General features: G+C 38.2%; 2 protein-coding genes across 2 annotated transcripts; both read right to left on the reverse strand.

The window, feature by feature from the left end:
• Positions 1-1,796: 1,796 nt before the first annotated feature.
• LOC145775081 (bone morphogenetic protein 1-like) lies at positions 1,797-7,672 on the reverse strand. Its single transcript, XM_082586279.1, has 5 exons — positions 7,494-7,672; positions 7,083-7,217; positions 3,497-3,676; positions 2,905-3,070; positions 1,797-2,646 (listed from the first exon to the last, which is right to left on the reverse strand). The coding sequence occupies exons 2-5, from the start codon at positions 7,161-7,163 to the stop codon at positions 2,642-2,644; spliced, it is 432 nt and encodes a 143-aa protein (XP_082442405.1). The 5' UTR covers positions 7,164-7,217; positions 7,494-7,672; the 3' UTR covers positions 1,797-2,641.
• On the reverse strand, positions 7,369-8,988 carry LOC145775475 (macrophage mannose receptor 1-like). Its single transcript, XM_082586769.1, has 3 exons — positions 8,724-8,988; positions 8,095-8,130; positions 7,369-7,892 (listed from the first exon to the last, which is right to left on the reverse strand). Exons 1-3 carry the CDS (start codon positions 8,986-8,988, stop codon positions 7,369-7,371), a joined length of 825 nt encoding a protein of 274 aa, XP_082442895.1.
• Between the last annotated feature and the right edge of the window lie 2,992 nt (positions 8,989-11,980).

Below are 11,980 nucleotides of genomic sequence, written 5' to 3' on the forward strand. Positions count from 1 at the left end.
CTTTTAACGAGGTCCACTGTACCAACATCGCTCTTTTCAGGGGCATAGAACTCTTGACATAAAGTATCTTCAACCCCCACGATGACATTCATTGATTTTTCGCTTTCTCTCTCTGATCCCTCGTTCTCGATACTGCTCACCAAGAGTCAGCATACGATATGAGTGATCACCATTTGGTAAACTTCTTCCGCTTGTATTCCAGGTAGCCATTCCAACCAACGCAAAAGCCTGTAATTTGGATGAGTCGCGCTGGCCAGAATACATTGTGAAACTCTCATCGTGAAACGAGATTTTCCATGAAAACAAAAAATGACGCATAGCGCGTGACGCTTAAAATCGGCAAAATAGTTGACGGTGCTATCACTTCCGTCAACTAAAAAATAAATTGACGGCGCTAGCCTCAGAGTCAACAAAAAGTTGACGTCGTTAATTGACGCCGTCAATTTGACGGCGTCAACGTACAACACTGCAATTCAGGCATAGGCTACATGTAAAACCTTCTTCCACTTCAGCTTATAGGCTAAACTTCGTCGACTGTGACGTAGCTTTCATGAGCGCAATGTGAGTAGGCTACCGGTAGCCTATAACGTCCACGAGTTAAAAGAGAACAAACAACGCCGTCACCCAAACGTAGCCTATGTTTCGTAATGTGGTATCCAGTATCCTATGACAAGACTTTATGATCGAATCATAACATGAAGTTTTAGCATTCACGTTTCTCGTAATAACCTCATAGCCTACAGCCTAAAAAAAATCAAATTTTTTTTATTAAAAGGTGTGGTAGCCTACAACCAAGAACCAACGCAGAATATTTAGCTGTGCAACTTGTTACAGATGTGCGTAAGCTATAAGTGGTCAATTGAAAATATTTTTCGTTTTATTTTTTTCACAAGTATTCATTCTACTCTCCCAGTCATGTAGCCTACTTCCCAAATATTTTTGTTGCATACAATAAATGCAACATACGACGCTACGTGGTTTTAATGAATGCATCTCAAGTAGGGTTTCCCAAACTTTTTTGGGCCAATGAGACCACTTATTTTTCGTAAACAACTTTTTAACTGCAACCAAGGTGCAACAAGTAAGACTTACAATACTGGATAGCAAAAGATTTCGAAATCATTTTAGTTGTAAAGAACTGCTGCAATTATCTTTGGCAGGGTAAGCAGTAAGTACTGTACAACGCAAATGTGTGACTTTTAATTTCTTGTCATATCGCCACGGACCACCGGTGCAGTCGTCGCGGACCACCAAGGGTCCGCGGACCACAGTTGTCTTTCGGCAAAATGTCCGGGTACCTTCTAAACGATAGGCTAAGATTAAATGTGATTGGATTGCTGGAAAGCTTGCTAACTCACTTTTAACAGGGTTTCCCAAACTGTGGTCCGCGGACCCTTGGTGGTCCGCGACGACTGCACCGGTGGTCCGTGGCGATATGACAAGAAATTAAAAGTCACACATTTGCGTTGTACAGTACGGTACCCGGACATTTTGCCGAAAGACATTTTGCCGAAAGACATTTTGCCGAAACCCATTTTGCCGAAACCCATTTTGCCGAAACCCATTTTGCCGAAAGACATTTTGCCGAATGGACATTTTGCCGAAACTCATTTTGCCGAAAGGACTAATTGCCGAAAGGACTAAATGCCGAATGGACAAATTGCCGAAATTATACAAATGCATTATAATGTATTATCATAACCTAATAACACATAAATGTCATTCACAAACAGATTTCACTCACAAATTATGTGCGACAGCGCGTAAGTATCCGACAGAAATGTTATATAAGCAAACGTCTAATACTGATCTCCAAAACCAGTGGAGACTGCATATATACTTATAGATGGGACTTGGTGTCACTTAAACTAATACTGATTTCCAAAACTATGGAGACTGCATATAAAGCAATTTTTAGGCAAACAACAGTAGCAAAGTAATTACTACTTCAAAGCCACTGCTTGCATGGTAACGAGACTTGGTGTCACTTCAAAATAATTACCAGTTTAAAGGCACTGCTTGCATAGCAATGAGACTTGCGACTTGGTGTCACTTCAAAATAATTACCAGCTCAAAGGCACTGCTTGCATAGTAACGAGACTTGGTGTTGCTTCAAAGTAATGTTTAAGCAAACAACAGTAGCAAAGTAATTCTATTTCAAAAGCACTGCTTGCATAGTAACGAGACTTTGTGTCACTTCAAAGTAATTTTTTTCCAAATTGTTTCGGCAATTTGTCCATTCGGCAATTAGTCCTTTCGGCAATTAGTCCGTTCGGCAATTAGTCCTTTCGGCAATTTGTCCTTTCGGCAAAATGTCCTTTCGGCAAAATGTCTTTCGGCAAAATGGGTTTCGGCAAAATGTCTTTAGGCAAAATGTCCGCGCACGGTTTAGATATAGATTAGCGTTGAAAAAAGTTTATTTTTCGCAAAGCTGTTTTTCTGTGGGTGGCTTACGAAAGTAAAGTTAGTAACATTGGATTGATGTGACATCACTTAACACATTAAACTTATGAACGGCTAAGTGTTAGATGTCTGGTGACCAATTTCATCATAATCTGATTGATTTGCACAAAGTCGTATTTTGCATGTTGATAGGGAAAACACAGTTGTACATCATCTGTTGGAAGACGACAGCCATGTTTTAACCTGCAAATAAAACACAATGGCGTGCTATAGTACAGTAAATAAACACAATAACAATAACGTAGTAACAACATAAAGAGAACAACACATAAAAAGAATCGGACTGCGCTGGAACGTTTTTTACTACCGGTTGCAAATCGAAATCTTTGAAATCCAGGTAGGGCTAAACCACATGTATAAAAGTATGATCATTTTACTTGGTCACGCCTTGTTATAGATCGTAAATCTGAATTTTTGTAGACTCTGTCAAAAACTTCTCACCTCCAGTTACAAAATAGGAGAGCTGAAAACCTTCATTTTGATTGTTTCCGTCTGTTACAAATTTAACGGTGACGGGTGATGATGACATTTCAAACCTCTTGATTCCTCCTTCACTGTTCGTCCTTGCAGACCCTCGAAGTAGATGGACAGTGTTTCCATCTGTAATCTGAAAAAATACTTATTATTTCATGATATGACTTCATACGGTTTATGTATTACGTTTAGAATTACGTATTCCGCTCTGTGAAAATGTTAGTAAAAGTGCATGCCTCGTCAAATCAGTCAGTCATCTATATATATTTTCGGATGCAAAACTAAACGTAGCCTACACAAAGAAAACAAAAACATACAGTGTGCATCCAATGATAGTTCAAAAGGGTGCAGAGTCCGAAAAACCGTAGCCCTGAATAGGCGTGAGAGGTCATCGAGTCTGCACTCTCTCATTCAACCAAATATAGGCCTAAGAAAAAAAAAAGTTACATAATTTAAATAGTAAAAAGAAACAAAAAGAAGAGAAAAAAACAAATGCGGACAAAAAAAATGCTAAAATGGAAAACATCAATGACATTGGAAAAGTATGCGGTAAAATTACCTCTAAGAAATCGCAACATTGTTCTGTTTGCAGTGACGTCACTGCGATGACTATACTTGAATAGTAATCAGGATTCGCTACAATAATCCACTCGCATTCCAGATTGTCCAGGTAGTTGTTGGGAAAGCCTGGGGATCGTATTGTTTGTGGCTGTCTGGTAGCGGAAGCTTCAAACCCACACTCTAAAAAATAATTGTACTAGAAAGTGGAAAAAGTTTAATTGATTTGTATGAGTTGCATGTAGGTTTTCAATCCTTAAAAACTTTAATTTTGATTCTCACAAATAACACCAACGGGTCATCTCTCTATTTCTAAAATTTAAAAGTTGGAAACAGAAAAAATGTTATTGTGGAATCGAAATTAACCTTTTTAGTGTTGGAAATATCCTTTGCTGGAACCTGTGAGCTTTTTTGTGTTTTTGCAAAAGAAAGTACGCTTGACAGAGTAAAAAAGAGATTTTCAACTTTTTTGTCCTACAGTTTTTCCCCTGTTGGTTTCTGTTTTCAAAACATTTATTTGTTTATTAATTGTCTATTCGTAGTCTACTAAAATAAAATTGCAATAAGTTAAATGTTTGTATTTTATCCATCATTGAACAAGGCCATAAAATCCAACAACCATCATGCATTGGACAAATGGGTCACTCGCTTGTTTGACCAACAAGCCACTAGTTAATTCTTAAACAAAGCCTTCCTTTTTGTATTCAGACTAAAGATGTCAATAATTAAAACAAAGAATAACAAAACAGGGTTGTTTAGTTCTGAAAATCTTAACAATGCTATCAAAGATGTGTTGCAACAAGACTATTTCTGTTCGAAATCCGGCGAAGAAGCCCGATACGCCACGAACAATGTTAACTCGTTCTGTTGAAGAATATTGAAGAACCAGTAGCCCATTGTTTATGTTGTTGTGATGTATGTATGTTTTTCAATTCATTAGATGTCCACGTTGAGCTTCAGTGCATCAGCTTGTTGCCATGTGATAAGTGGCCGGTTGGTCCAGCAGCAGAGGCCCGTTGGTGCTCATGCGGTAGAACAACCTTGTCACTTTTTGCAAATAATTTTATAGTTAATTTTCGGCAGTTTTTAGTTGGAAATAAAAGAAATTCTAAATACACCAGGATTGTTTTTGTTTTGTTTTTCATATCTTTATCCTGAATTGCGGGAAAGCGGACTTGAGCGCTATGCATCGGTGTACGCCTTCCGACGTACACCTGACCCACGGTGCAGCCGACGGCAATGTCTGTTTCCGGTTGTCTACTCTACTTTCACTGGGTAGAGGCAATTATCGTAAAGTTTCTTGCCCAGAGAAACAACAGCAAGTGCGGGTGGCTGGAGTCGAACACGCAGGCTCTCGACTGCGAGCCCAACGCGCTAACCACTCGGCCACTGCTGCCGACTATTGCAATAAGTTGCAATAAGATTATGATCTACTGTTGTGCTAGAAAAGGAGGACGCATGAGCTTTGCATGGAGAGAAAATAACAAATATGTGAAAAATTGCCCATCTTCCCTAATATTTACAAACTGACTCTATAATCGTAAACCAAGGTTGGTCCAACTTACAATCACTGATCCACGAAAACTATAAGTATTGTCACGATTTCTTTCTATCTCTTACCAGGAAAGACACTTGGAAAGGTTCAATGACGTAGTTTAATGGGATATTGCCGAAAGGCAGTCAATTAAATGTCGAATAGTTCTACTAGCGAAATGATATATGAAAATTCTTGAAGGACTTTAACGAAGTTCACTCACAGCTTCTCATGTAACTCTAATTTTGATCACAGTTTATATCAGCACCAACTCTCACCTACTTGTATTCAATTACTTCAACTCTCAATCAACAATAATCTCTGCATTTATTACCCACTACCACAGCAGCAACAATCTGCAACTCATAATAATCATAATAAATTACACCACTATTTATAGCAGGTTGTTTGATCTAGTAACTTCGAGAAGGTTACGTAATGTTACAGAACTCATTGTTCTGTCAAGTTGCATTACACGTAAACAAGCAAGTTAAAGAAGCTTCTAGATTTTCACGCAGCAGTAGAATGTTCTTGAAATACGTCACATAATAAAGATTTCGCAATCAGAAGTCACTACAGGTCAGTAACCGATAATAACATATAGCATAAGAATCCCACAATCAAAACAGCACGTTCGGTCAAGATACAAAGCAGCCCGTCGCGAGGCCTTGCACATTGATTGTTACAAGTATAATGGAACTTGCCCTCTATTTTTTTTATGCTTGTATTAAAATTGTTGAATATAAGAATTAATCAACATTATAGAAGGTAAAGATTAAAGAATCCTTATCCTCGGATTACAAATTCATCTGTGGAAACTTAAATTCATGACAGTTTCGCAAAGGTTACTTGTTTCGCGTTGAATCACCTGACACAAGCATGGTTACCTGGATTGACAGATGGAGATTTCCGCTTGTTGTTTAAGTGAAGTTATGTACACAGTGGCGTAGCCAGAAAAAAAATTTGGGGGGGGGGGGCCAAATATTTGATAAATTGAAGAGAACGACAAATTGTTTGATTTAAGACATCGCCACCTGATGTGCAGTGACGTATTCTGGTGGTTAAGCAAGGATTAAGCTGGTGGGGCGTTAGAGCGTGCCGAAGGCACGCGTATTCTAGGGGGTCCGGGGGCATGCTCCCCCGGAAAATTTTTGCAAAATTACACTCAAATAATGGATTATAGCGCTTTCTGGAAACACTTTCAGGGTAATATTTGTATGAAATTTATTAGCAGATAAACAGCTATTAACTTATTAAAGGTAGCTGTTACACACGAACGGGCAAAAACTGCGGCTAAAATTAGAGAACACAAAAAACTCAGCTACACAAAAACCCAACAGAGTAAGCGATTCTGAAATTGTTTCCACAGATTAGTTAAAAGAAACTTTGCGCGATTTTGCGATTTGCAAAAACTTTGCGCGATCAACGATTTGCAAAATTTATTGGTGTCTTTCTGTGTGTCTAAAACAAGTCCTGGGGGGTGTTAATAGCCAGATGTCTTGGAAAACGATATAAATTTATAAAAATTATATTATATTTTCAACAAAGGGTTCAACTTCGGAATCCAAACTTTGAAAATTTGGGGGGGGCATGGCCCTTTTCGCCCCCCCCCTGGCTACGCCTATGTATGTACATTATTCCATCTAATTGGTGCCAATAAATGGAAAGCTGTCCTCGAAATGTATTGCTGTCCTCGAAATGTTAGCACATACCCCGAGAGTTGAACCAGCGTTGCTTGATCTTGAAATTTCTATGTTCACAAAGTCGAAAGCTCAACCACTGAGCTATTGGGGCAGGTATTTTTAATGGAGCGATCTTCTTATGATTTCATTGAAAATTTGGCCATTAAAAATTTCTCTGAGCCCTCTTTCCATTCATGTCTCAAGCATGAGCTTTTTTGACATATCGGTTAATCCAGCCCTCGATGGTTGGCTACAATATAGGCTAAAGGGACTGATTTACCTCGATAAACAACACTAAAAAGTGGAAAATAAATCGACGTCTGGATATAATGTGCAGAGAGTTAGCGTTATAGTAGGCCCTACCAACTTACGTTGTTGACAGTTGGTTCCAGAGTAAAATCCAGCACAAGAACAAAAATAATTTTCTCCATACCGTTCGCACGTCCCATCATTTTGACAAGGTTGTGAGGCACAAGGGTTCATCATTGGTGGAGGATTGGCTGCGTCTTCAAGCAAAAGTATGTTGTTCAAAAGCTACCCTTTGATGTTACCACAACCGCGAAAGGTTTCAGGATTATCTACACGTCTTATTTTTATAAATTGTTGAAAAAGAAAAGCACAGTGAATGAAAGATAAAAATGTCACCAAGGTAGCTTATCACTTATTGCAAAATCTTTTTTTTGCAGATTTTGATATAGAGCTCATTAAATTTTTGTGTAACTGTCTCTTTCCTACGACCGTTTGGTAAAAGCAAAGCTTAAGAGAGATCAAGCATCCCTTACTTCGTTCACATATGAATCGTCTCGGTTCATCGCAAGAAACACCTTTCCAAAATCCTTGTATTGATTGCTCCATCACCCCACAATAGGATCCGCTGTTCGGAGGTTCATCTATGCTCCACTTTTGGAAAGTGATCAACAGGTTAAACTTGTTAATCGCCACCTGCTCTTGATTAATCCAAGTCCATCTTTGATCCATTCCTCTCATGCCGATGTAGTATAAACCTCTTTCCTGATTTGATAAAGGGGGCTGCCGTAGCATTTGTTTTGCAATAAGCTCTTGAACGTCTTTGTTTCTTATCACAGCTAACTCGCCACTAAGTTGGGAACAACGCTCTCTTGCACGATCAAACACCAGGGGACTGTTCACAAGTAGATATTCTTTTTCTTCAAAAGCTAAAACTGAAAATACAAACAACTCACATTTATGAAGTTACTGTGAGGTGTTCAATCAATTTCCCATATCCTGCATCACATCATCATAAATGATTAAAATGTGCATTAACCAAACCCAGTATGTTATTCATCAACAAAACTTTTGTATCCTAATCCATGAACAGCACAATGTGCTATAACTTGCTGTAAACAATCGTTTTCCACTTACCAACTGGACAGATTTGATCCCCACATGAGTCTTGAGCTGAAAATTAATAAATTTAAATTAAATAATGCTGGACCGAACTCAACACTAAGCTTTTTCAGCTGTAAGTTCAAGCTTCTTTTATTTTTTGTAGCCAACAACTCTCGGCCAGGATAAGATATGACCATTAGCCTATAAAGTTGTCGCAGCGGTAGTGGACCAGGTCTCACAAAAGAGAGATACGTGCTGTTCTACACATGCGGTTTATACAAGGCAATATCAATATTCTGCACTAACAGTTTTCGCAATTCTTCCCAAAAAAACGGCCTGAACATTCACAGAAATACGATGCTCCGTCTCTAATGCAGCTTCCTTCATTTTTACACGGTATCCCATCACTCCCATGACAAGCATTGGGATAGTTGCTTGGAAGAACTGACGAAAACAGTAAATAAAATAGGTTAAATTTCTCTGAAAAGCAACAACTTTGGATTTCCCGTATTGTGCAGCTATAAACACTAGTTGCTGTGTTGTAAAGATTACAGAAATAACGAAAGAATTTTAATAATATTTGTTGAAAGTATATTGAAGTAATAATTCTGAAAAAATTTAGGCTACATTTCATCATAGCCTAATCGCATATTTTATTTTACCTCTTTCGCAAATAAAATGGGCTTCTAGTGAGCAACTGACGTCATTCCATTCGCCTTCAGGGCTGTGCTGTATCACACCACAACCTTCTCTTCCTCCATGATCGTTCGGCTCGCCTTGTCCCCAGTTTTGGAAAGTAGGCAATGAATTTGTTGGGAGAGCTACTGGCTCCCCATCTTCCCATATCCACGTTGTCGGGTTGGCACCAGTCAAACCGATGTAATACCAATATCGAACTATTGGGGGGCGTGGTGGGAGATTTGCCATTTCTGCTGTCAACCTCTTTTGTATTTCTAGGCTTTTGATTGTCGCTAATTGTTGCCCCATGTCTTGACAACGTCTTCGCGCTCCGATGAAGTCCGTTGAAATCGGAACAATATTAAACTCGCTGTTTCCAAACACTAAACAAATTATACATATTTCATAACTTATAAGTTTCAGACGTTTTATGACTAATGTTAGTAATGTAGCATTAGACTCATACATCTACAGTATAACGATGTAATAATACAACGGCTGAAATATTTTGTAATTAGCAACACCATAAAACGTGAGTAAGCAAAAGCCAGATACCATATCTCCGTCATAATGAAGCAGATATATGCTAGACTACTACTAGTCTTTGTATCCAAATTATATGTTCAAGTATGTATATTGGACTAATTTGCTCTGCGTGCAAGACTAATCACAAGACAAGCACGCCAATGCATCGAAACACGTGTGCTCGTGCTGTACAGGTATATTACATTGCACAGCATCTGCTTTGTATTAACTGTATTTGTGTTATAATGCTCCACAACAGCAAAAAAACAGTTGAAAATACGTCACTCATATGTTGCTGGTAATTGATTCCGTAAAAAAGCTTTACTGGAAAAAAGTTGATGGAGAAAAGATTAACTTCAATCATAACAACATGGAAATGAATTCTTAGAAAAATAGAACACTGGCCATTGGAATACACTAGATTTTTTTTGCAAAGCGTTGTATAGCCTATTATTCGATTTTAATGATCCAATAGTAGCTAAGAACAAAATGAAGTCAATTCAATTTAAAAGAAGCTAATAAAGTTAAATTTACAAGTTTAATCCTCCTGTTGCCGTAAATTTTAAAAATCAGTCTGACTCACCGATAGGGCAAGGGTGAACAGAACAAGCAATCTCTGTGAATAAAGCAAAAGAATGCGATATTTACTCTTACTTTCGTCAAAATGAGTGTAGCTCAGTGACGATCGGTGAGGGGAAGCAAGGAAAGCAGTGCTTACCTGAGCGAAAACTATGCAAAATATAATGACTGAATTCTAGGTTTAACTTCTTATTATTTTTATCAAGTCTATTTTAACTTGAAAATTACTGTGTTCGTGACTAGAATTACTCGTAACTCTTGTGAGTAGTCTAAGTCCTCACCAAACCGCATTTCTTGCCTATAAATGCCAATTAACGCAAACGCTTTTGTCAGAAACCATCACTGAAGCTCCAGGGAAATCAACTTTCAAAAGTGCTTACCCTACATTGAAAAACGCCTTCGTTTTATCCAATCCTCAATCGTTTTGCAAAACGACACCAGCTGCTTAGCCAATCAGATGTGTTATCTGGTGTTATGGTTAAAATTGCTTTCCCAGTGACGTCAATGCGTATCTCATAGCGGATGCTTTTGGTTTCAGGCGAAAGGAATACAGCCTCTACGCATGAGTGATTTTCGGGCTTGTAACTATAGGCTACTGAGTACGCTGAAAATAAAGCTGGTTCTCTTACCAAAAAAAAACATAGATTCTACAATAAGACATGCAATTCCAAAGGGTACATTAACCAACCAGTACTGAAACAGCACAAGTGTTTTTTTAATTCTTTGGGTCAATAGACTGACATCACAAGTTCAGAGCAAACATACTTGTGTTCTTCAAGAATGGACTAGCTTAATTTAGCCTATAGGCTAATTATTTGCTCTTTACTAGTGCACCAGTCCAATGCATGTCGTAAATGCTTACAGATGACATTGACAATAAGTTTTTGTGCTCAGTCTAAAAAAACAGCCAACATTCTAGACTAGTCCCAGTTTGATTGATTGATTGAATCTTTATCCTCGGACTGGGAAAGTCCGAAGATTTTGTTTTGGAAATGCTCTCAGAGCGCACCAAATTGGAAGTGTTTTTCAAAATTTTCTGGGGGAGGCCCCCCAGACCCCCCGCTGGAAGTGTTGCCTTCGGCAACACGCCTTCGGGCTTCGCCCGACGGTTACGCCCTTCGTGCCTACTACCTTGCTGCAGCATATTTCCAAGTTGCTTTCCCAATGGTTTAAGCCACCGAACGTCACTGGTGTAGCTTACCCGCTGACTGCAGTTTTTTGTTATTTCCTGCTGGTTTCGTTATAGATCCGATATTGTTTCTTCTGCTACTTTTACACTGTATAATTGTAGCCTTACTGTGTCACAACAAACGTAAAACAAAAACAGGCCTATGCTTAATTATTTCAAGACTATAATTTTCGATGCTATTCAGGAATAATTGAGATATTTTACACATTACTTGTTTAAAGTAGGCTATGGTATTTTTAACTAATAAAAAATGCATGGGCGAATTGGGTTTGAACATTTGCATAACCCTTTTAATCTTAATGGGAATTCTGATCCTCATTTCAGATTTCTCAATGTTGACTTCTTGGGGGCAAGCCTAACCTTTGTTCTGACAGGTAGTGATCCTGATCAACAATCATCTTAGACATGCAACGATCACATTCTAAATAATTTTGTATACTTTTCTCAAATTAGCAGCAATAATCAGGCTTCTGCCATTCAAAGAAAAGTCGTGATTTTGTTGATCGTTGATAACAAAAAAACAGTAATCACAAAATTTAATGCTACAAAAAGCAAAAAATATACTGTACAAACTGGAAATTTACCTTCCAAAGCAACCCTACCGCTCAATATTGTATAATTTACAATAGGCAACTGTACACTAATGCAATAAATAATGTAGCCTATAACTGATTTGAAACCACCTATAGAGTCCTAATGGAAACTGAAATTCCCACCTCCCAAACGTACAAACTACTAACAATTTTCTTTTTTTAACTAGTCGATCTTTACGTTGGTAAATATCATAATTTTGAAAAAGAAAATTTTCAAAACAGCTTTTTACATAACTCAGGTTGAAAGAGATAAACTAATTAGTCTCAGTCAGAGAAGGGGCGAGGCACCCTTATTCAACCCAATTACTTTGACAAGTATAATTTATCGCTGTGTTCAATAACCTGCCTTGGCTTT

The sequence above is a fragment of the Aplidium turbinatum genome, chromosome 8, assembly GCF_918807975.1.
Source record: "Aplidium turbinatum chromosome 8, kaAplTurb1.1, whole genome shotgun sequence".
Lineage (NCBI taxonomy): Eukaryota > Metazoa > Chordata > Ascidiacea > Aplousobranchia > Polyclinidae > Aplidium > Aplidium turbinatum.